Source organism: Marmota monax, unplaced genomic scaffold, assembly GCF_021218885.2.
Source record: "Marmota monax isolate L192 unplaced genomic scaffold, Marmota_monax_Labrador192_F-V1.1 WCK01_AAM20220418_F8-fsc00108, whole genome shotgun sequence".
In the NCBI taxonomy this organism is placed as follows: Eukaryota; Metazoa; Chordata; class Mammalia; order Rodentia; family Sciuridae; genus Marmota; species Marmota monax.
The window spans coordinates 5015325-5039460 of record NW_026694593.1 but is presented as its reverse complement, the minus strand read 5'-3'; the positions used below and the strand labels follow the sequence as shown (position 1 = coordinate 5039460).

The following is a 24136-nucleotide window of genomic DNA, read 5'->3' as shown; positions in this document are numbered from 1 at the left end:
TCTCTGTGTGATTATTTCGTGCCAACCCCATTCACATGGAGTGACCCTGACTGATTTAGTTGCGTGTCGCCACAGGGGTCAGTGGAAGAGGAGTCCCATGCCCTGCAAAGACAAGGTGGTCTGAGAACAGGTTCATCCGTTTATTTCTTGGTGCTTTGGGGGCTCATGTAAAACAGCACAGGAGTAACCAGCAACAGAGATGCCGTTCCATGTGTTTCAACAGTCTCAGCGCGGCTTTGGCAGGACAAACTGCCAAGGGGCAGAAGCCCAGTCCCTCTCAAGGGAGGGCTCAGAAGGTGGCAGGAGGGGCTCGAGGGCTGGACTTCAGATCCAGATGTCAGAGCTGCAGTCACCTCCTGGGTAGCGGAGCTCATGGGCTAGGGCTGGCCCAAGGGGCTCCTTCCCAAAGTCTACCAGGAAGTTGGGGTTCAACTTCAGCCCCCCCTTTTCAGTGTCTACATCGATTTGCAGCATCACAGAGCCCTCCCTGGTGGAAAAAGGAAAGGGGATAAGTGAGGACACTCCCTCCCCTCAAGGTCTTGTGGGCGTAGGGAGTGGGTTCTTGAGGAGTGAGCAGGGTCTGAATGGGCCATCTATGTGGTGGGGTGCGGATGGGGACCCCAGGGAGTCTTCAGAAAGCCCAATGAGCCTTCTGGGAGAGGAGGGTGTTGGAGGGGAGCCCCGATAGTCTGCTTCTCACCTGATAAGATCAGGGTAAAACTGCTTGTCCCAGCCACTGTACAGAGACGTGGTGACGTACAGACGTTTCCCATCTAGGCTAAGCTGGATCATCTGAGGGCCTCCGGCCACCCGTTTTCCCTTGGGAGAATGGGATTTTAAAACTCAAGATTACCAGATCCTAGGAGGGGAGCTGAGCCCTTCCCGAACCTCAAGAAGACGCCCGCCTGCATGCTTCTGGACAGGGACCGGGGGAGGGTGGGGACAGGGAGAAGTCCTCACCTTGACCACCAGGGGCTCCGGCTGGCATTGGAGCTCCGGGTCCTCCAGCACTTGCACGGGGCCTCCCTTCACGATGCTGCCCCCAAGGAAGATCTGGGTGCGGAGGTGTTGAGGGGGCAGGGCACAACAGTGAGCGTCTGGGGCGTGGCAGGAAGAGCAGCTTGCTTCCTTCAGGGTCCAGTCCCCAGCTGGCTCCCCACATCCCCCTCGGCCCCCCGGTTGGCCTTTCCTGCTCCTCCCCGTCATCCCCCAGCTCTTCCACACCCTTCTCCCCATCCCAGACACTTCTCCTCCTTCCCCCCTTCTCAGATTGCTGGACCCCACCTGTCCAGCGAGGCGGGGCTTCTGAGGGTCAGAGACGTCATACTGCCGCAGGTCCCCGTGCAGCCAGTTGCTGAAGTAGAGGAAGCGGTCGTCCAGGGACAGCAGGATGTCAGTGATCAAGCCTGGGGGAGAGGGGTGAGCTCAGAGGCCGAAGGACTCTTGCTCCCCAGGCCTCGGGAACCAGCCTGCCATTCCCGACCTCCTCCAGGCACTCACCTGGCATTTCAGGCAGCATCCAGCCCTTGACTTTCTTTGGGGGGACCTGGATCACCTTCTCCACTGACCAAGTGCCTCCCTACATTGGGAAGTAGAGGGTGAGATCAGGAGGCGGCGAGCTGAGCTGTGAGAGTCGGGGGTTAGAAGGGCGAGGGTAGATGCGGGGCCTGCTTGCCACGAGGGTCCCCTTCCGTGCAGGTCCCCGGAGGCCACCTTTGCGCCTGCTTTACCCTGTCAGTCCCAGCCTAGCACACCGCCTCCCACTGACGTCATGAAATGGCTTTACTTATTTTTTTTCCTCTTTTTCTTTTGTGGTCCTGAAGATTGAACCCAGGGCCACTCTATCACTGAGCTATCCCCCCAGCCCTACTTATATATTTATTATTTTTATATTTTTAAAAAAATCTGTAGTTGTAGATAGACAGCATGCCTTTATTTTATTTGTTCATTTTTATGTGGTGCTAAGGATCAAACTCAGTGCTCCACACATGCTAGGCAAGCGCTCTGCCACTGAGCCACAGTCCCAGCCCCTATTTGTTTTTTTTATTTTGAGATAGGCTAAGTTGCAGAGGCTGTCCTCAAACGTGTGATCCTCCTGCCTCAGACTCCTGATTTGCAATGATTATAGGCATGTGCACTAAGTAGTTTTTGAATAAATGAATACGTATGGCCAGTTAGGGTTCTAGTGTGCTATGATCTGAATGTCTCCACCCAAACTCATGCTGCATTTTAATCCTCATTGTGAGATATTAAGAGGTGGGACGTGTGGGACCTGTGAGGGGTGATCAGGGCAGAGCTCTCATGAGTGGATTAATCCATGAACAGGTTAATGGATTATTTTGAGAGTGGGTTTATTATAAAAGTTTGGCTGCCCCTTGTTTGCACCCCTGTCACTAGGTGATGCCCCTGTGCCTCCTGGGGATTCTGGATCCCCAGATGCCTCTCCTTGACCTTGAGCCTCCCAACCTGGATCCAGACCTGGGTGGGAAATAGATCTTTACTCTTTGCATACATCACTCTGACCATGGCAGCCAGTCACAGCACAGGAAAGCAGACAAGGCAGCCATCAGCCTGCGCTGTGCCAAGACAGGCAGGGCATGCGGCCTTGGTTTGTTCCTGGAGCAGCCTGGCCTGGTGGAATCAGGGGGCACCCTCACAAAACCCTGGCTGACAAGACGGCTGGGAGCCAAGGGCCGCAGGGGGCACGATACCTCATTCTTGAAGAAGCGCTGGATGTTGGAACTAAGGGCACAGCCCACAAATCCCTGGTCAGCAGCTGGGTCGTGCAGGAAGCGGATCTCCAGGGGAATGAGCCCATCCTTCAGAGGCAGGGTCTGTATGATCTCGTGGCGCTGCCAGTCCCACACGTACATGTGGCTTCCGTACAGCCCTGGGGTGGGGGGAGAGCCGAAGGACGGGCTCAAGATGGGTGGTGGGTGGGGCAGGGAGGGCATGGGCATAGGTGGGGCATGGACTAGGGAAGAAGGTGTAAAGGGGGGGGATCAGAAGGGTGCTGAGGGCAGTCTGAGCATTCGACACACCCCACACCACACCCTCAGAGTCTGGGGTCCTCACGACAAGGGAAGAAGGCAGAAGACTTGGAGTGGGACTGGAGCAGGACAGGGCTGTGGCTCAAGGCTTCTACAGCCCACCGGGGGATTCTCACCTGCCTCCACATTAGCAGGGTTGAAACCATCTTTGAAGACATTGGGAGGCGCCCATTCGGTGCTGATCATAACATTGTGTCGAGGCTGGTACCAGAAGTCATAGCCCATCGGGGCAGATCCCCCAGGCCGCTCCCATGTCCCCTTTACCTCAAAGGTCTCCCCATCCAGCAGCACAAAACCCCCTGGGCAGGGAAGGAAGGAGGGTGTCAGGTGGAGGCACCAGAGTCTCCAACCACTCTCAGCTCCCACCGCCACCTCCAGGAGACTCTAAGCCCTTTGTCTGTCCCCCTCCTCCACTGGGTGTCCAAAAGGTCCCTCCCAGAGATGGTCAGGTGAGACATGGGGCCTCCTTCCCTGGTGCCCCATCTCCCTCTATCTTCATCCTTCTCCTAACATCAGGGCACATTCTTCTCCCTTCAAGGCAAGATATCTTCTGGAACTCGGGACCCCGTGCTTCTCTTCCCCAGCCTCCCACAATCAAAGTGGCCCTCCTCCTCGAGTCTAAGCCCCACGCTGCTCACTTAGAGAGGAGACACGTTATATCTGTCTATCACTCAACATGAATGCCCGATATTTTGCTCCCTTGCTGTGTGTGTTAAGACATCTTCATGTCTTTGCAAACACACCAGATGTCTACTCCTAAGTATTATTAAGTCTAGGAATATCGCATTCCTCCCACCTTCTGGACAGAGCTGTCAAATGCGGTCCAGTGCAGTGCCCTTGGCTGAATGACCTTAGTTGATATCCCACTCCAGACCTTGGAGGGGAGGGGCTCTGAGAAATGCAGTGCAGAGTGGCCATTAGAACACAGATTCTGGAGCCAGACTGCTGCGTCTGCGTCCCAGCTCTGTAACTTATTATCTCTGTGATACTGGGTCGGTCAGTTAGCCCGTTTGCACCCCCACTTTCTTATCTACAAAACAGGAATCGTAATAGCGTCTGTTTCATAGTTTGCAGCTGGCACACAGTATACCTAAGTGTGAGCCCGGATCATACCGTATGTGAGAGGGAAATGTGAAGACTGAGTCTCGAGCATTGTGGGATCTACTCAAGCCCTCGCCAGGCCTGATATTAAACAGATGTGTTATCTGGGACCGTGTCTGGTTCACATTGCTCATGGCAGACTGTTTTGCCTATGCCTTTTAACTAAACTCATCCGTCAAGGCTCATCTTCATAGACATCATTGAAAAAACAGAATCACGTGGTAACATTTTAGATATTGCATGGGACTTGGCCTGTTGGTGCCCCTGGCTCTCTACTCCATTGCTCCCCCAAGGACAGACACTTTCTGCATTTCACACGGTGCCAGCAGGTACCTTTTCCATTGCCCTTGGGATCTCCCAGGGAGCTGATCATGACCTCCCCGCTGGCCAGGCAGTGGCTGGTGTGGAGGTAGCCCAGGTTGCACTTGGTGTGGACCTCCTGGGGCTCGATGACCTGGAGAGGGCGGCACTGGGTCAGAACTCTGCGGGGGCCAGGGGTTCTCCACTCCCTACCTCCACCCCTCTACTGTCCTCTCTTCCTTCACATCATGATCACAACTCTTCCTGTGGGAATATGACAAAGATTCAGCCTGGTGACTTCTACAGAGAAGCAAGGAAGAGTCAGAGAGGCTGCTAATAACTTCCCAGGTGGAGAGCACCAGTTCTTCCCTTATCTGTCCTGAAGGGGCCCCTAAGCTCCTCCCAGGCTGGGCATGTGCCAGTGTCAACTTTATATCAGCAGCAACCAGCACAGTGAGCGACTGGCACCAAGAGGATATGAACAAACAGAGGAAGAACTGGAGGTTTCTGCCTAAGGGAAGCAAGCCCTGAACTCATAACTGGCAAGGAAGCCAGTCATCGTGGAGCACACCTGGAATCCCAGCAGCTCAGGAGGCTGAGGCAGGAGGATCTCACATTCAAGACCAGAGACCTTGTCTCCAAATAAAAAGGGCTGGCGGGGGGGGGTGGTGTGTGGCTCAGTGGTAGAGCGCTCGCCAAGCATGCACGAGGCACTGGGTTTGATCCTCAGCACCACATAAATGTAAAATAAAGATATTGTGTCCACCTAAAACTAAAAAACTAAAAAAAAAGGGGGGCTGTCAGGGGTGCTGGGGTGGTGGCTCAGCAGTAGAGCGCTCGCCTACTCCTGGGTTCAATCCTCAGCACCACATAAAGATAAATAAATAAAGTAAAGGCATAAATAAATGAAAAAATAAATAATATAAGGGGCTGGAGATGTAGCTCAGTGGTAGAGCACCCCTGGGTTCAACACAAAACTGGGTTGGGGGAAATGCTTCCTTTCTCTTGTCAGAGTAGAACAAGAACCTCTTTCCTCTTCCCTGGTGCCCTGGTGCCCTGGCGCTCAGTGCTGGAGATGACGACTTAGGATGCCTAGGAAACTTTCTCCTGAAATCTCACCTCTAACCTCCCTCCCTGCCCCTAAGCTGCATCCTGCACAGAGTGGGAGGCAGCTGGTTTACGAGGGGCTTCCTGCCTATAGACTGATGGACTAGCAGGTGCGTTAGGGTCTCCCAGCCAGCGAGGGCAGAGGACATGCCTTATGCAGCTTTGGGGCCCGGGGCTCAGAGCCCACATCCACCACATAGATACGGGAGGAGATGAGACTAGGCAGCATTAGCTTGGTTCGGGATTTGGTGCTGTCCCCAAAGCAGCTGCTGCAGGTGTTCCATCCTGAGTGATGCAGCTCGTCCTTCAGGTAGGGCATGGGCAGCCGGTGGATGACCTAGGACCGAGGGGGAACCGGGGTGAGGCTTGCCCACGGGACACCTCTGTGCACTTTCAGAAAAGCATCCCCAGGGATTCATTTTGGTCTGAATCACAGCCTAAGCTGGATTTGTCTGTAGGTGAGTGTGCGTAGGGGTGTAGATGAGTAGTGTGCGTCTTGCACAACCACACCCAGGGAGGACTAAGAAGGCTAGGAAGGGCAGTGCAGGGTCCAGGGCTGGGGAGGGCCAAGGCCTGCCTCACCTGGCAATACTGGGGAGACTTGGGGTCAACATCAACAGTGGCCAGATAATCCGGGGCCTCAATGTTCGTGTTTCGGTAAATACAGGGCAAGTAGACAATCTCCTCCCGGGGACCTGGAAGGTAACAAGCAGGCAGAGGGGGTAGTGGGGTGGGGAGGAGTGTTGGGGGCAGCCCTGGGTGTGCCAGGGGGCTGAGGCCAGGCCTGAGGTCCCCCCACCCCTGCCAGCCTTGGAATCAGTCCAGGGCAGTTACCTTTCATGGCCTCCAAGGGGGTAGGGTAGCCGGGGCCGCACTTGCCACATTTGGTAGCTGTGGAAAGAGCGGACACGTTGGCTAGAGCCTGCTCCGGAGGACAGGGCTCCTCCCTTCCACCTGCAACACTCACCCGGCAGGCTGAGGCAGACGCGCTGGCTGCCGTCCAGGGCCCCACTCCAAGCCCCTCACGGCCCTAGCTGCACCACCCTGGCCTGTCGCCCGCCACCCCTCCATCCCTGACGATGGTGACGGTGTGGCAGGACAGACACTCCAGCAGGGCCCAGGGCAGGTGGGGAAGGCAAGCACAGCAGAGGCCATGTGGCACAGTGGTGGTGACATCGACTTGGGTCCCAACCTCAGCCCACCTCTGGCTACCACGGGAACTTGGGCAAATTACATAACCTCTTGGGCTCAATTTCTGCTTCGTCTGTAAAAGGGGATGATAAGAACACCACGCGGGCTTTCCCGAGACGTACACGAGGGCTCCCAGTGAACCCTGGTGTTCTGGAGGGGTAATCCTCAGGGAGTAGGAAGGTCTGCTTAGCAGTCTTCACCACGGTGCTTACCCAGTGTACCCCCGGCAGGGCCAGAGGACACTTCCTGCTTTTCTCTCCTAGGGCCAGTCCCCAGAGGGCGGCCAAGCCCTGGATGACATAACCCATCCAGACAGGGAGAGGAGGCTGGGGTTCAAGGCGATTCTGGCCAGTTTCCACTCCCCTACACCCTGCAGTCGTAGGGAATGGCCCTCCTGACCCTGAAGTCTGGCAAGAGAGGTCACACTGACCCTCAGGGCCACAGTCAGCCTCTGAAGGACAGCTGCCCGGACCCCCAGCGTGGGAGTCTGGGGCCAGCCAGGAAGGACGACCTAGAGGGAGCTGCAGCTGGATGAAGTCCTGGAGTGCAGTTAGGTGGACAGGACGCTGCCTCCCGCCTGCCCTGGGACACACGTAGGCCAGGGGTAGTCAGAACCCAGCCTCTGCACTAGGAGGGGCGGGACCCCCGCTGGTAGCAGCCCAGTGACTGGGAAGCTGAGAAGCAGCAACAGCATTTCAGACCTCAGAAACCTGACTGCAAGTTCCAGATTTGACACCGACTCTATTAAAAGGAGGTAATAATAATAATATCCTACCTGCTTCTCCATGTAGATTCGAAAGTCAAATAAGACAACATATTCACAAGCATTTCCAAGTAAAAAAAATATATGAAAGACAAGTGTGTGGAAGCATGGGTAAATAAGGCAATGTTTGCAAAAGGCTGGAATTATGAAATGATTATATAAATATGGGTAGGGCTGTCAGAACAGGGAAGAGCATGCCAGGTCCCTCTTGATGTCTTGAGAGAGAGCTCCAGATTGGGGGTAGGGGTGGAATGAAGAGAGAGAGAGAGAGAGAGAGAGAGAGAGAGAGAGAGAGAGAGATCCTGTCCAAAGAAATTAAGGAGACTTGTTCTGCTATACAACCAAGTCATGGCAGAGCTTGGCACAGGATGTCGGGGGATGAGAAGGAGGTTCACAAACTCCAAGTCACCAAAACAGATGCAAGGTGAGGCGCAGTGGTGCACACCCGTAATCCCAGTGGATGGGGAGGCTGAGGCAGGAGGATCTCGAGTTTAGAGCCAGCCTCAGCAATTTAGAGAGCCCTGAGCAACTCAGCCAGACCCCATCTCTAAATAAAACATAAAAAAGGGCTGGGGACGTGGCTCAGTGGCTAAGCACCCAGGGTTCAATCCCCGGTACCAAAACAAAAAACAAACAAACAAAAGAAAACCCAGAGACACAAAAACTGCAGAGCCAAAGAGAAGTAAAGGTGCTGCCAAGGGTGACTGGTTCCATGGCATCTGCCCAGTCCAGCTCTGCTCACTCCCCCCAGATTTCCCAGGGTCGGGCTGTGCAGGCCACTTAGGTCGAGGGAATGTCACCCCTCTTTCCCAAGGTGATCTCTGTCGTAAGCATCTCAGGCTAGGTCTCTGAGCATCTTGGGTTTGGGAGGAACCCTGGGAAAACTCAAGTGGGTTTTCTATGCCAGTCTGGCGGCTGAGCCTTCTGCCAGCCCAGGGAAGGGCCAGCTCCAAGAGACAAGGACACCAACACTCCCTCCCAAACCCACACTCCTCAGCCTGACACCCATAAGCTACAGATGGAGGAATAGAAGGACAGTGGGTTGGAGAGGACACTGAAACAGGTCTCGGGTGAGAGAGTGTGGGTCTCTGACTCCCCCCCCCCCCCCCCCCCCCGACTCTCTGTGTGGAGCAGCCAGAAAGAGACTTGGGCATTGAAGGCTTGGGCTCCCTCCTCCCTGGAATAAGAAGTCGGCCCAGGGCTGAAGGCAGGATTGTCTATCTCCTACAGCGACACGAGGGATTTCTCTAAGAATCTCTGCTGCAGGAAGGCAGCCTGGCCCTGCCTCTGCCGAAGAGCACTAGAGAGTAGCCCCTGGCTAAGCTGGAGAATGCAAGGAGGAAAGAGTGGAAGGAGAGAGAGAGAGGGAAACCTGTGTGCAGAGGAGAAAAATGGAGAAGAGTTCAATCCTTCCTTCTCCAACTGCTCCCTCCTCTCCAGTTTTGAGGCATTTCCGGGAGGGAGGATCCTTTAAACTAGAGGGGGAAAAAAAAACAAACTAGAGGCGGCAGACAAAGGGTGGCCAGTGTGCGATTTCTGGAAGCCCGTTCTTACCCATGCTGCTGACTGGTAAGCTTTGGTTCCGATGGTTTGCCAGGAGCAGGCAGAGGGGAGGCAGAGAGCTTTGCTGGTGTCCAAGGCAGGCTGTGTCCAGGAAGGGGCAAAGGGAGGGAATTTGTACAACCAATTGGGGGCGGGGTGGGGCAGGGGGAGGGACTAGGCTGCAGCCCAGGCTGAACTGCACAGGGCAGCTGGCCAGGACTCTCTCAAGCGGCCTGGCAGTTGGTGCTTGAGTTACAGGGTATGTGTTTGTGTGTGCGTTTGTGTGTGGGGGAGCCTGGGCTTATGCAGATGGTCTGTGCCTTTGGTGGGTGCCTGTGTATGCGCATGCTGCTCTGTGACCCATGCATGTACCTCTGTGTATGAGCCTCATGAGTGTGCACATGTGCTTGTGTGAGAGTTGGTGCTTGTGAGTGTGCTCATGTGTTACTATGTGCTTGCATGTGTGTGTACCTCTGTGGATGTGTGTACCTGTGTGGATGTGTGTGCGTATGTGCCTGCGTGGAGGGTCTGTTTGTGTGAGTGTGCGCATGCCCATGTTCTTGTGCCTCAGATGCTCTCCTCTGTATTTGGACCTCTCTGTTGGCATTTGGTGGTACCAGGGGCTGCGGGCCTGTCTGTTCCTTACAGCCAGAGTCTGCTCCCCGCTAAGGTCTTCCTCTTATTCCAGTCCCCCATGCTCCAAAAGGCACAGTCCTGCTCACCCAGGGACTCCCCACCCATGGCTTTCTGCCACAGCTGCTCCAACAGAACCAGAGGTGACAAACGGGTCCGGATTCCACTTTTCCCCAAACCATTTATTCTCCTTGAGCTTTGAAGTAGAGTTAGAACCAGCGGTGCCTATTATTACCCTCGTAAACCTCAAGTGGTGAAAGTGGAGTGCCTCCCCCTCATCTCCCAGCCTGCTGCCTCTGTAGCCCTCGGGGGATGGAAGGCAGGACCCAAGGGCAGCCCAACAGATGCTACTGTCCCCAACTGGTCTGGTGATAGCCAGAAACCCCTCAGGGACTCTATCCTGCAAGAAGTCCTCTAGCTGGGATAGCCAGCGACTGCTCAGGGTGGCCATGCCTGCTGATAACAAGGCACCAGGGTCAGTAAAACCACTGCTCGCTGCAGACCTTGAAGCAGAGGGACTCAAAGCAGGGCTGAGGCCTGATCCTGCTAACTGCCTCTGGGGTCACCCTCATCCTAAGAATCCAGTGTTTGAAGGGCTGGATGAGAGGGAGACCACCCTCTCCCCACCTGGGAGCCAGGGTCCTCTTCTTTCCTCAGAGTTGGCTGTTTGTGCAGGGAAACCCCTGTGCCCATTCCTAAGGGAACTGCTGAGGCTGTGACTCTACCAGCCACTTTCCTCTTCTGGATGGAAGCTCTGGGGTGAGGGTTTATTGGACGGGGAAAAGGGTAGAGTTTGGGCTTAAGATTGTCAGTAGAAAGAGCTACAGGGACACCTACAAGAAAGGAGAGGCCTTGATGGGATGACAGGCGCTCAAGTGATGCACTGTGAGTCACCTTTTGCTTCTGACAGGCAGCTAGAGAGTCAGATGGACAAGGCTGGAGAGAAAGTTCTCTGTACCAAATAATCATGTAGAAATATCCGATATGAATCCATTGTGAAGAAAGGCGTGAGAGAGAGGAAGGGAGGGAGGGAGGGAGGGAAGGAAGGATGGGCTGCAGGGTGGGGCCAGGGGAGTGAGGTGGTCGACACTGTTTGCATCGGGTATCGCGTGTGTGTACAGATATGGAACGACACACCCCACTATCCTGTGGGATCGTAATGAACTGGCCAGAAAACAAACAAAACCGGGCTTTGGTGCAATGAGTGTCCTGGTTCCCATCAGTGAGGGGCCATGTGCCCACCAAGGAGGACCCTCTGTAGCTGTCCACAGCAGGGACCATCCCTTATCCTCAATGTCATCCAACCCCTCTCTTGGTGATCCTTGCCCCGGTACCATCAGCCAGCCGGGCATCAAAGCCAGCCTCGTGTGCAGCCCACCACAGGGGACACCCCTGAGAGCTGCTTCCTTGTTGTGCCGTCTCCTGGTCTCCAGGCTATTTCTGCCCATCCTGCCTTCATCCCGATCCTGGGGTCTTCATTTCCTACTTCCTTTCCACTCTCCTTTTGGCTCAAGGTAACCCTCCCTCCAAGCTCTGCAAGAAAAAGCAACCCCACCCCTGCCTTTCATCAAAAGTTCTGGAATCATTACCTCTGAAAAAACCTGCTAAAGTATTTTGTTTGTCCTTGAGTCTGTTGTTGACCACGGCTCTTACATGGTTCTGTGCTCCTCCGACCTGGCTGCTCCGAGTGGCTTCTCCATAGCACCCCTAGCCTTTCTCACTGAACTCTTGCTCTGAAGTCCGTGAGCTGGTTGGGGAAAGCTGTTCCAATCTGGGCCCTGCAAGGGGAGGCAGTCCAGGGAAAGAGGCCAGCTGCTCACAGAAAAATTCCCAGGGCCTCTGCCTTCTTCTGGCACAGATGGATCTGGGGCTTCCAGTTGTCAGTAGACTGAGCCCATTTGGCAGAAACATCTGCTAAATCCTCCTGATTTTGTTTCTCAAGAGCTGAAGAGCTCCTTCCCTAATCCCATCTGCACCTCCCTAGGTGTAGTAGGCTAACCACAGCTGGGTGACTCTGGAATTCACAGCAAGAGTTGGTGGCTGGGGAGCAGCCCAAACTGACCCTGGTGCTGATGACCCCGTGCCGGCACCCCTGCCCAGAAGCAGCTTGCATGGGAAGGCCAGGCTGGGCGGGGCCTGTTAGAGTCTGTAAACAAGTCTGGAGGGCGCCTGGCATTTTGCCAGAGGGAGTGGTTTGTGAAGTAACGCCAGCGAGCCATTAAGTGTGGAGATTCCTTATTGGTTGACTGCTGTATCTAGTTTATGCTAATTAAGATCAGCTGTGTGGAATGTATAAATACCGCTCCTGTCCTGCAATAAAGGGCTCCCTCCCTCTCCTGCTGTATCAATGTACACAAGTTGCTCGTCACCTCCCCCCCCCCCCCCCCCCCCCCCCCCCCCCCCCCGTTATTTTGCTGCAGCCGGACTGGGGCAGAGGCCCACTGCATTTCTACTGTTTGCAGCCAAGATAAAGCGCAGCACTGGAAGACTGGGGAGGCGGGGTACGAGACCTACAGCGGGACTTCTCAGAACGTTGGCTCTGGTCTCCTCAAACAGAAGTGAATTTCCCAGGCCCTGTGGGGGCTGGGTGGCTGCTGTGTGGGAGGATGGGCTGTGGCTAGCTCTCCTGTTCCCTCCCACCCTCAGCCAGATTACTTTGGACCTTTTCCTTTGGCACTGGGGATTGAAGCCAGGAGTATTTTACCACAGAGCCACATCCCCAGGCCTTTTTATTTTTTAATTTGAGACAGGGTCTCCCTAAATTGCTGAGGGTGGCCTCAAACTTGCAACTCTTCTCTCTCAGCCTCTTGAGTGGCTGGGATTACAGGTGGTGACACTGTGATCCTTGTGCGCAGGTTCCAAGACCATTGATGGGGAAGATGGGAGGTGAGGAAAAACAGGCTAAACCTAGTGAACAAAAAGGGAGGGTGATGATAGAATTAGTCTGTAAGAATAATCTAATGTAGAAAAAAAAAAGAAATTTGGTATTCTTTATCTCTAGCAAAATCAAAACAAAAGGGAAGCAATCAAACTCCAGTAAGAGGGAGTGATGTTGGGGAGGTGAATTAAATCAACATGCATGAAGCAGCTAGTACACGTCAACTTCTTTGATCTTTGCTATAATCCTGTAATCTTGCAGGTAATGCCATGTCCATTTTTTAATATTTATATTTTAGTTCTAGGTGGACACGTTATCTTTATTTATTTATTTCTATGTGGTGCTGAGGATCGGACCCAGGGCCTCCTGCATGCTAGGCAAGTGCTCTATCTCTGAGCCCCAGCCCCAGCCCCACCAGGTCCATTTTAGCTATGAAGAAACTCAGGCACGGAAAGCATCCAAGCCCCTGGCTGGTGGCAGAGTAGATCGCCCACCCAGCCCCCTGCGACTCCAGTTTTGCAGTCTCTCTGAGCTGCTTTGCTTTTTCTTCATTTTGCTTTGATTTGTTCGGTTTGAGGGGAGGCAGAGTGGGGAGGCAGAAGAACAAAGGAATGCAGAAAGTTGGGGGGTTGGGTTTCTTGGAGGTCCCAGGACAGAGGGACTCTTTCTCAGAGGTGGGGAGAAAAGTGAAGAGACTCTTGTCTGCTGAGTTGAACGGAGGTGACGGGGAGGAGGATCAGCGGAGATGGTGCTGCAGAAAGGAGACAAGGAGAGCCAGCGGCCATGGCACCTCCTGGCAGCCCAGCGGTTTGGGAGGCTGAGGCAAGTTTGAGGCCAGCCTGAGCAACTTACCGGACTCTGTCTCAAAATGAGAAAAAATACCAAGGGCTGGTAGAGTGTCCCTGGGCTCAATCCCCAGTTGCATAAATAAACAAGCAAGTTAATTAAAAACAAAAAGATAAAAAATAATAAAAGGAGATGAAGGGGGGCTGGGGCTCAGTGGGGGAGCGCTCGCAGGCGCTGGGTTGGATCCTCAGCACCACATAAAGATAAATAAAATAAAGATCCATTGACAACTAAGGAATATTCAACAACAAGGAGAGGAAGGGTCTGCATCCAAGTGCTAGCTGGTGTTGCCTTAGGAGGGGGACACTGGAAGGAAGACACTTTCCACTTTCATTTTATATACTTTTCTCCCCCCCCCAGTCATCTCCCCTTTTCCTCCCTCCTTTTTCTCTTCATTCTTTCCCCTAAGAATGGGGCTGGGGCTGGGGCTCAGTGGCAGAGCACTTGCCTAGCATGTGTGAGCACTGGATTCGATCCCTAGCACCACTTAAAGGTGAGCAAGTGAAATAAAGGCATTCTGTCCATCTACAGCGACCAAAAAAAAAAAAAAAGGGAAAATTAAAAAAAAATAAAAAGTCATAAACACATATTAATTGTACTACTTAACGGGTTTCACTGTGACATTTCTGCGCATGCATATCTCATGCTCTGATCATTTCCACCCATCCTCCCTTCTCCCCTCTCTGGCCCCCGACCCCTCTCCACCCGTTTTCCACCTCCTCCCGGTCCCTTTTCCCTTACATAATAGTCCCTCTTCTACTTTTGGGGTTTTGTTGTTGTTGTTCTGTTTTTGTTTTAGTTTCCACATATGAAAGAAAACATGGGACATTTGTCTTTCTGTATCTGTCGTATTTCACTTAACATGATGTTCTCCCACTCCATCCATTTTCTTGGGAATGACATAATTTCATTCTTCTTTATGGCTGAATGATATTCCATTGTATATATGATATTTTCTCTATTCATCTGTCGACAGGCCCCTAGCCATATCTTGGCTACCGTGAATAGAGTCACAATAAACATGGGTATTCATTTCCTTTGTACATACCAAGGAGTGGTATCGCTGAATCATGTGGTAGTTCTATTTAGGTTTTTTGAGAACCTTTCATGCTGATTTCCATAGTAGTTGCACTAACTTATACTCCCAGTAACAGTGTGTAAGGGCTCCTTTTTCTCCATATCTTCACCAGCATTTGACACATACACACACACACACTCACATCCACTCTGACTAGGGTGAGATGGAATCTTAGTGTAGTTAAGATACACATTTATGCATCTCTCTGATGACTAAAAATTTTAGATCAGAACATTTTTCCTACAGCTATTGATCATTTGTATTTCTTTTGTTCAGATCATTTATCCACTTTTTAAATTGGATCACTTGTCCTTTGGTTGTAAACTTTTTTGAGTTCTTTACATATTCTAGTACTAATCCAGTGTCAGGTGAATCACTGGTAAAGGTTCTCTCATTCCCAAGGCCGCCTCTTCCCCTGTTGGTTGTCTCCTTTGCTCTGTAGAGGCTTTGTAGTTCCACATAATCCCACTTGTCAGCGCCTCACAAGCCTGATTTCAAGACATGCTGCAGAGCCATGATGACAAAAGCAGCGTGACACTGGCATAGACGCTGGCCAATGGAGCAGGAGACACGGAGATGGACCACGCACCTGCAGCCGACTCAGCCCCAACAAAGGTGCCCAGTCGCACACGGAGAGACAGCCTCTCCAACAGACAGCGCTGGGAAAACTGGGTATCCACAGGTAAAAGACGGAGACTAGACCCTACCTCTCACCCCATGTAGAAATCAACCCCAAATGAATCAAAGACCTTGATGAAAAACCCCAAACTTTGAAACTACTGGAAGAAAACAGGGGAAACACCTCAATGTATTGGCATAGGCAACCAAGAAATGTATTTAAAAGCAGCTGTTGTTCGGGAATGTGGCTTAGTGGTAGAGACCTTCCCTGAGTATAAGCCCCAGCTTCAGCAATTTAGTGTTTAAAACTTTTACAAAAATACCAATGTTTTTTCCTTGACTATTTTACCCATGTGTGTGTGTTTGTGTGTGTATGTGTGTATGGTTCCTGAGGACCAAGTCTAGGGCCTTGTCCATGCCAAGCACATGCTCTACCACTGATTTATGCCCCAGTCCTACCTCCACCTTAGAAGAAAAGAGTAGGTTGAACAAGAGGATCCAAGTTCAAGACCAGCCCAGGCAACTTAAGGAGACTCTGTTTCAGAACAAAACAAAGTGCTGTGGCTGTGGCTCAGTGGTGGAGCACTTGCCTAGTATGTGTGAGGCACTGGGTTTGATTCTCAGAACAGCATATAAATAAATAAATAAAGGTCTATTGACAACAAAAAAAAATTATTAAAAAAAAAAGTGCTAGGGAAGTAGCTCAGTGGTACAGTGGTACAGATTGAACCCCTGGGTTCAATCTCCAATACTGAAGAAAAAAAAAAGATTAGCATAAATTTTTACTTATTCGGCTTGGGGCTGTGGCTCAGTGGTAGAGCACTCGCCTACCATACGTGAGGCACCGGGTTCGATCCTCAGCACCACATAAAAACAAATAATGTGTCCACCTAAAACTAAATATACATAAATAAATAAATATTTTAAAAAATCTACTCGATACGAATTTTAAGCCACAATACCATAATCAGGCTCAAACTAATTGAAGTCTTTACTATTGTCAGATATTCAATGTTCCAATTTCCCCATTATTTCCTGTTTTTATTTTACACTTTGTCTGTTTATTGGACTCAAGAGCTAAAGAGGGTCTGTACATTTCTATTGTCTTTTTTGATGAATTTTGAGTCTCTTTAATCTATTGGTGAGGAACAGAGGTTCCCTGAAGACTGATTTTCTGGTTAAACCAAAAGGGCTCTGACTAGGGCAGAAGTTACGTCCCTCGTTATACATCTAATGTACAAGAAAAATAGGAGTCGTGGGTATGAACACAACCACCAGGTCTAGGAAAGGTAGCAGCTCTTCTAGTTACAGGGACACAGGTGAAAAAACACTTGGCCATCACCGTGCCCCCCCAGCCCTCCTCCAGTGCCAAGCCTGGCTCCACAAGAGCTGAGACAGAGCTGTAAAACGGCTTTTACGCAACAGTCCCACTTTACAGAGCCTCCCTGGGCTGGCACCTCAGGCGAGGGCCTGGGAAGAAAGAATCACATCAGTCTTGGTTAATGGCCCAAACGAAGCATCAAACACCTCTCATAAAGCTTCCATTTTGGACATGTTACAAAACTGTAAATAAAATATGCAAAGGAAGATGAAAGCCGTTGTATCTGGGGTTGGAAAGGACCTTTGGTCCCTGGAGTCATGTCCTGAGTCACAGTTTCTCTACTAAAGCTCAGGACGGGCAGGAACAAATCTCCCCTCTGGGAGCCCAAACACCCCCTGCCTGCCCTGATTTTCCAGCTCAGCTCCTATCCTGCCTGGGAAGAAGGTAGGGACCAAGAGTCTAGAGACTTGTCCTCAGTTACACCAGGGATAGGGGACCCTGGAACAGAGCCTCATTGCCCGCCCTGGATCCCCCCAGGTTCACAGGGACAAATGCTGAAAGTGCTCGTGGGAAATGAAGAGTGTGGGATTGGGAGCTCCAGAATTCCTCTCTCAATTTATCCAGAGGCTGGGTAGGGCTGTGTGTGCCGGTGCACACTGTGATCCCTGCAGGAGGCAGAGGCCGAGGATTCCAAGTTTAAGGCCAGTCTCAGCAATCGAGATCCTGTTTAAACTTTTTAAAAAAGGGTTGGAGAGGTAGCTCAATGGTAGAGCACCCCTGGGTGCAATTCCCAATACCAATGGGAGAGGGGAAAAAAAAAAAAAAAGACTGTTCAGAGATGAAAGTTCAAGAAGGCTGAAACAGCCAGGCGTGGTTTACACACCTATAATCCCAGTGATTTAGGAAGATGAGGCAAAAGGATTGCAAGCTTGGGGCCAGCCTTGTCAATTTAGTGAGACACGGGCTCAAATAAATAAATAAATAAAGTGTTGGGATGTGGCTCAGTGGTAGAGCACCCCTGGGTTCCATGGAGCCAATAAATAAATTAGGCTTAAACAAAGAGCCAAGAAATAAGTAAATAAGACTTAACCTGAAAACTAATGACTGTTCCTAATTTAGAATGATCGCCAACAAATCAACTGTAAAAGTGAAAGAACCCATGGGGAAGAAAACCGCGTGACAACTGAGGCAGAATTGGAGCAGCGCGGTTCCCAGCCAAGGATGTGGTCAAAGTTTGACAAGAGCCACAGAAAGCTAAGGAGCAGGAAGGATTCTCCTCCAGAACCTTCAGAGGGTCACTGCCCTCCTGACCACCCTGATTTAGGACTTCTAGTTTCTAGAACTGTCAGAGGATGGTGAATTTCTGTTTTTTAAAAAGAAAAAAAGAAAGCAACACAAAGATATGCCAAGGATATGAAAATGAAATATGAACGGTTAAGAAACATAAGAAAAGGTACCCAGTCTCTCAGCAATTAGAGAAAGCTTGCCGAAGCAACAATAAGTGTGATTTTTCAAAGTAAAAGGATCGAGCTGGATGTGATGGTGCATACCTGTGATCCCAGCCATCCTGGAGGCTGAGGCAGAGCATTCGCAAGTTCAAGGCCAGCCTGGAAATTGAGCAAGACCTGTCTTAAAATAAGAATCTTTTTCTAAGATTTTTCTAAGATTCTTTTTCTAAGATTCTACATTTTAGTTGTAGATGAACACAATACCTTTATTTTATTTTATTTTATTTTTTATGTGGTGCTGAGGATCGAACCCGGTGACTCGCACATGTAGGCGAGCGCTCTACCACTGAGCCACAACCCCAGCCCCAATACACCTATTATTTATATGTTCACAGAAAAGGATTTGTAGAGACAAATATTTCTTCCTTTATTTATTTCTGTGGTACTGGGAATTGAACCTAGGGATGCTCTACTACTGATCTACGTCCCCAACCGTTTTTATTTATTTATTTTTACTATTTTTGGTATTGGGGATTGAACCCAGGGGCACTTAACCACTAAGCCGCACCCTCAGCCCATTTTTATATTTTATTTAGGGACAGGGTTTCACTGAGTTGCTTAGGGCCTTGCTAAATTTCTGAGGCTGGCTTTGAACTCAAGATCCTTCTGTCTCAGCCTCCCAGCCTCTGGGATTACAGGCTCTTTCTAAGTTGCAGAGGCTGGCCTCAAACTTGTGATCCTCCTGCCTCAGATCCCTGATTTGTTGGGATAACAGATGTGAGCCACTATGCCTAACCACAAGGTAAACCTTCCTTTGTCATACCAATGGAACTAACAGTTGTGGGAGACCAACCTTACACGTGACTAAGTCACACTCCCTGGCTGGGTGCTGAGGTGCTCAGTGGCAGAAATGTGGCAGAGCTTTCCCCACCCTTCTTGGGTGCGAGGATCAGTGTCCTGTGCATGGGTGTGTCTTGCTACAGCCCCATGGGTGAAGCTATGCTCACCTGTTCCTTTGTAATCTAACCCCTTGCCCTGTTTAGGATAGAATCTTCCATGGAAGTGCCTTGTGTGTGTCCCCTTCTCTTACTGTGCCCTTGGGTGTGGCCTACCCAGGTGTCAGTCAACCTGCTGACAGTGGACATCATGAAGATACTCAGCCCCCTGAAACCTGACCCCTTGCCTCATTTGAAGAGCTTCTCAAAAAAAGGGGTCAGCGATTGTTCTCGCTCTCTCTCTCTCTCTCTCTGTGGACCCTTAAGGTCAGAGGAGCTGTCACAGTGACCCCAAAGAAAAAGGTATTTGTGTCTCTTGTGTGGTTATTTTGTGCAGCCCAGTCAGCCCAGTTTAACTAGAGTGACCCCTGAGCCTTTTAGTTGTGAGATCAGAAACCCAGCAAACAGTGGTTACTTCTGATGACTTGGATTACAGAGAGCAATTTTTATTTTTACATTGAATATGAATTACATACTGTAAAAATTTTATAATTAAGCTTGAGACACATGCATAATTTAGGACAAGGATAGTGAAAGAATACAATAATGTTGTGGCTTCTTAGGTGGACACAAATTTTCAAGGGGGACGTAGCTCAGTGACAGCATGCTTGCCTACCAGGTGAGAGGTCATGTCTAATCCACTTGACACTCAGCACTGCGATCAATCAATCCGTGGTTAAGATTCAGTACTGGTGCCCTATGCAGAAAGGCAATTTGTCAATGTCCATCGATAGTTAAACTGTGGGACTGGAGGTGGGCTCAGTGGAAGAGCACTTGCCCAGCATGTGAGAGGCCCTGGGTCCCCTTTCTGGTACCACAGAAATAACTAAAATAGAATAAATGCTGACTAAGCACTTCTATAAAGTCTTTATGAGTTTGTTTTACTTATATTTACAACAATTCTATGAAACGAGTACTCTCATTATGTCCCATTTGCAAATAAGGAAGTGACAGTTTATGAAGGGGGAGTTACTTACTCAAAATTACAGAGCCAGTGAGTAGCTGAGCCCAGGATTTGTACCCAGGTGGTCGCTCTAGCGCTCTGCCCATAACCCCTGCCCTACAGTACATCACGTCGCTTACCCTTAAGACAAGGTGCTTTTTGTTTTTTATTGTGTTTCTTGCTGGGAGGGCTGACCAGTACACACAGCCCTTTTATAGAATTTGGAGGGAGGCTAGAGGCCGGAGGCTCACCTTCCCAGGCTTCCTAGCCTCCTAGGCCTTGAGCCCCAGCAGGTGTGCCGGCTGAGACTGCTGCAGAGCAGGGGGGGAGTGCGCTTTGGCTGGTGAGGGGCGGGCAGGGTGGGGTGGGCAGCAAAGCTGCGGAAGCTCCTGGGACCCAGCCTGTGGTGCCAGGGCGGCACTTGGAGTTAGAGAGGCAGAGGCAGTGTCCTGAGAGTGGGATCTAGGACCAGGAAGGGCACTCGGCCGCTCCCAGCTGTGGTTCAACCACGTGTGTCTTATGACTCAGCAAATCCCAGGTACTCAGCCCACGGGGGTGATCCTTGAGGCTGTGGCACCCGGGTGGCCCGAAGGGGAGGGAGGTCGAGCCCACTTCAGCAACAGCTCTTCCCTTAATAAACAGCCAAATACCCACTTGTGAGCTTTTGGGTCCCGACCAAACCCAGGACACCAGGTGACCTCATGATACTGGCCCCCTCCTGAACCAGGAATTAAGTGACCCACCTCCTCAGCCCAGGGAAGCTCACACCTCCAGTACAACTAGCCCGAGCCTGAGGACATCCTGAAGGAGGCGAAGCTGCAGATCCTGCCTGGGCTGCACCCAGCTTGCCCTCGCTTGCCAAGGGACCCTCCTTGCTCAGTTCACCCACAGGATTCAGAAGAAACACTGCCTGAAAGATCCTGAGAAGAAAAAGCATTCCAGCCCGGTTTACAGGTGACTGGCTTTCTGCCAGACACCATCACCTGCCAGATGGCCTATTATTAAGAGATTAACTGCAAAAAGGTTAGAGCCACACTGCCACTGTTGAATTCTGGTTCCACCAGTCACAGGCAATGCGGATTTGGGCAAATTATCCAAATTACAAAGTACTTCAGTTTCCTCATCCCCATGAGAGAGACAATAAAAACACCTACTCTCATCGTTTGTCTTGGAAATTAAAGAACAATATATGTCAAGTACTTAGAAAAGCCCCTGTAAGAGGTGTCCACTTTACGGCTGAACATAACTATTGCTGCTCTGTTTTATACTGAAGTTCATTTTAAAGCTGACTTTTTTTTTCTTTCTTTTCTCTTTCTCCCTCTTCCTAGCCATGGGGGAATCCAGATCAACCTTCTTGCCATCCTAGGCTGAGTTGTCTGCCTTCAGTTCACAGGTCACAAGAATGAAGTAATCCAGACTTTAGGGCTGGCACCAGTATGTCCAAGAAATGGCTGTCTTTCAAGGCTACACGTGAATCATGACTCTTAACAGTGCACAGCTGGGGTGTAGCCTTCGTTTCCCCTCTTTAGAAGCCCCTGACGGAATCACAATCCCTGGGCAGGAGTCCCCTGTGTTTCTCTTTTGGTAACAAACAATAAAACTTCATTTCCCCTTTTCTCAAAGGCCTTGTCCTTTTTATTGAGTTGGCATTAGGGACAAGAATTGAGCTTATGGTATCAAATTTGGCAACCCAGACGAGACCCCCTCCAGCCTTCCTGAGGCTGCAAGGTGACTGGAGTGCTTTTTGAGAGTTGACCACTGGAAAATTAGGAGATGAGTGAGTTTATCTTGGGTTTTAACAGAAAAGCTGGTCCTATAAGTAAGGGGAGGGACTGGGAGATCGCCCAGAGCTGCGCAGGTTCCTTTTGGTTCAGGGAGCTCCCACTTTCTCCCCCTGAATGGTACAGGTTGCTCCACTAATAGGTCTACTTTGAGGAAACAGAAACTGCACACAGTAAAGTGGTGACACCTTGGCCATCTGGTAAGCTCCCCTAGTATGCACACCAGACCCTGAATTCCTCGCATTTGGGGACATTGCATGCATTTGGTACCATCAGTATAGGAATCACGTATAAGTGGGAGTGGGAAACCTTGAGTATTCTCCCCCATCTGGTCTGATGTTTGTTTTTGTACTGGGGATTGAACCTAAGGGTGCTTAGCCACTGAGCCAGTGGTTTTTATATTCTTTATTTAGAGATTTAGAGACAAGGTCTCATTAAGTTGCTAAGGGCTTAACCTAAGTTGCTGAGGCTGGCTTCGTACTTGCCAACCTCCTGCCTTATCCTCTCAAGCCTGGCTGGTCTGTCTGTTTTAAAGATTTCCATCTGTCAGTGCTGGTTTGGGGGATCCCTTCCAGTTGTCTGTCTCTGTGTTTTTGTTTGTATATGTTACCAGCCCTTTAAGATGTGGGCAGTCTCTTGGGAAAGATCAGGGCTGAATGGGCCACATACAGTTATAAGCCTATGATTACGAAAAAGATGATATTTTACTAGAATACAACCTGGCCATTGAATGGTATTCTAGATTATTATACAGTCTTGCAGTTGATTGTATAATATTGTATAGTTGTATAATGACCTCTGGTAGAGGTCAAAAGATGGGAAAGATTCTGTCTGTGCAGGCATTTATGCAGTTGCACAATCAGGAGTCTGAATGGCCAGAAGCTAAGTTGATGGTGCAAAGAAATGCACTGCCTCTGGTGTGCAAGGACAGCAGGACCCTGGAAGAAAAGCTGCAGAAGATTCGAATCCTTTCAACCCAGTGCTGTTGGCCCAGCACTTTCTCAGCCTGCCCCGGCTCCAGGCCTGTGGGTGGGAGAGGAGACCCGAGACCCTGGGCTGGAGGAGATTTTTCAGAAAGCGGCCTGGGCTACAGAGAATTGGGAACAAGCGGAGTGAACCCCTGAGGACTTGGCCTCTGCCCTGCCTTTCGCCTCCTTGACCTGCCGTATATATGCATTTGGGGCTGTCCTGACCCAAAATGATGTGAACACCACGAAGCGTGCTGCTCCCCCACCTCACTGCTGAGCTTTCTCCCAGCAGCAGACACTCCTGGGTGAGCCCTGCCTGCTGTTCACGTCGCTGAACAGGAACAAGGACTCCCAGAGTCCCCGCATATGCAGGTACATGCCTCTTGACCTGCTGGTTTCTGCAGAAAGGATCCTGAAAACCCTGTGACTGTCATCTGACAGAGTGCCCTGGACATAAGGAGAGTCAGTGGGTGGAGGGGACAGAAACTAAAGTCCACTCCTGTTTTATTGGCAACCTCTCAAAGGGATCCCCCGGGGAGCCTAAAGAAAAGGTTGGGAAGGGCCTCCCTCCATTAAGAATCAATATGCCCACTGCAAGAAAAAGGCCCACAGGAACCCCTGGCTTCAGTTGACATGGGGGACTCATTCAGTTAGTTTTGATAATGACAACAGTGACAAGTCAGGCTCCACATTTTTTTTTTCCTCCAACCCCTTGAAAGCAAACTGGGAGAACGAAGATTAAGCCGTAGCTGTTTGTACATGCCAGTTGTCTGACACCTCCCTGGGATATGATTTGTTGTGTAAATTAAATGTTCAAATAACCTTCTCACCCAGAATGCAACACGTCCGTTTGCATGTGGCACTGGAAAACACACTCTGGTTCCAGCTTTCATTTTCCAACCAGAAAAAGAAACAGCCTCCTCTGCTGGGGACCAGCTAAAAGGTAAGTAAGGCAGTATGGCCCAAAGGACCCTGGGAAAGGTGATCAATGCTAAAATCAAGATTTTACCTAAGGAGGAGGTAATCTGACCCAGGAAGAAATCACATCTCCCTTAAGCAGAGGCGTTGATAAGTATCCAGCCTCTTCTGGACAGATTTTTAAAAACCCAATTGAATTGGCTTTGCCAGATCCCCTATAATACTCCAATCCTGACTGTTATAAAGCCTCACAGTGATGAGTACCGATCTGTGCAAGACTTGAGAGCCATAAATAATATTGTTCAGTGTGTTCATCCCACAGTACCAGATCCATACACCCTGCTGACTGCAGCACCAGATAACTATGGCTAGTCCATGGGACTAGGTATATGGGATGCATTCTCTGCATCCCATTGGAATGCAGGAAAAAATAGTCCCGATTACTGTTTGCTCTGAAAGGCAGGTCCCTGATATCAAAGTAACTACCCAGTATCCCAGTATTTGTGGACTGTCCTAGCTAGGGATTTAAAACTCTCCTACTCTGTTTCCTGAGAGTCTAGTAAAAGACCTGCAAGGATAATGGCTGGACTGAAGAATCCTTTGGCAATATGGGGATGACCTGCTTATAGCTGGACCAACTATGCACACTGCTTTT

The 24136-nt window shown here is 50.5% G+C and overlaps 1 protein-coding gene across 1 annotated transcript; it reads right to left on the bottom strand.

The window, feature by feature from the left end:
* Positions 1 to 126: 126 nt before the first annotated feature.
* On the bottom strand, positions 127 to 9205 carry Selenbp1 (selenium binding protein 1). The gene is made up of 12 exons (XM_046421963.2): positions 9067 to 9205; positions 6393 to 6449; positions 6141 to 6253; positions 5710 to 5895; positions 4485 to 4605; positions 3167 to 3349; positions 2712 to 2890; positions 1501 to 1579; positions 1285 to 1406; positions 961 to 1053; positions 701 to 819; positions 127 to 487 (listed from the first exon to the last, which is right to left on the bottom strand). Exons 1-12 carry the CDS (start codon positions 9068 to 9070, stop codon positions 325 to 327), a joined length of 1419 nt encoding a protein of 472 aa, XP_046277919.1. The 5' UTR covers positions 9071 to 9205; the 3' UTR covers positions 127 to 324.
* Positions 9206 to 24136: the final 14931 nt, after the last annotated feature.

Bases quoted from the DNA above. Each gene is read 5' to 3' on its own strand.
- Selenbp1 (XM_046421963.2), bottom strand. The intron at 3,350-4,484 runs GTACCTGCTGGC...TTCCCTGCCCAG, and splicing joins TCCCAAGGGCAATGGAAAAG to GGGGTTTTGTGCTGCTGGAT. The intron at 1,054-1,284 runs GTGGGGTCCAGC...CTCCGCACCCAG, and splicing joins AGCCCCGCCTCGCTGGACAG to ATCTTCCTTGGGGGCAGCAT.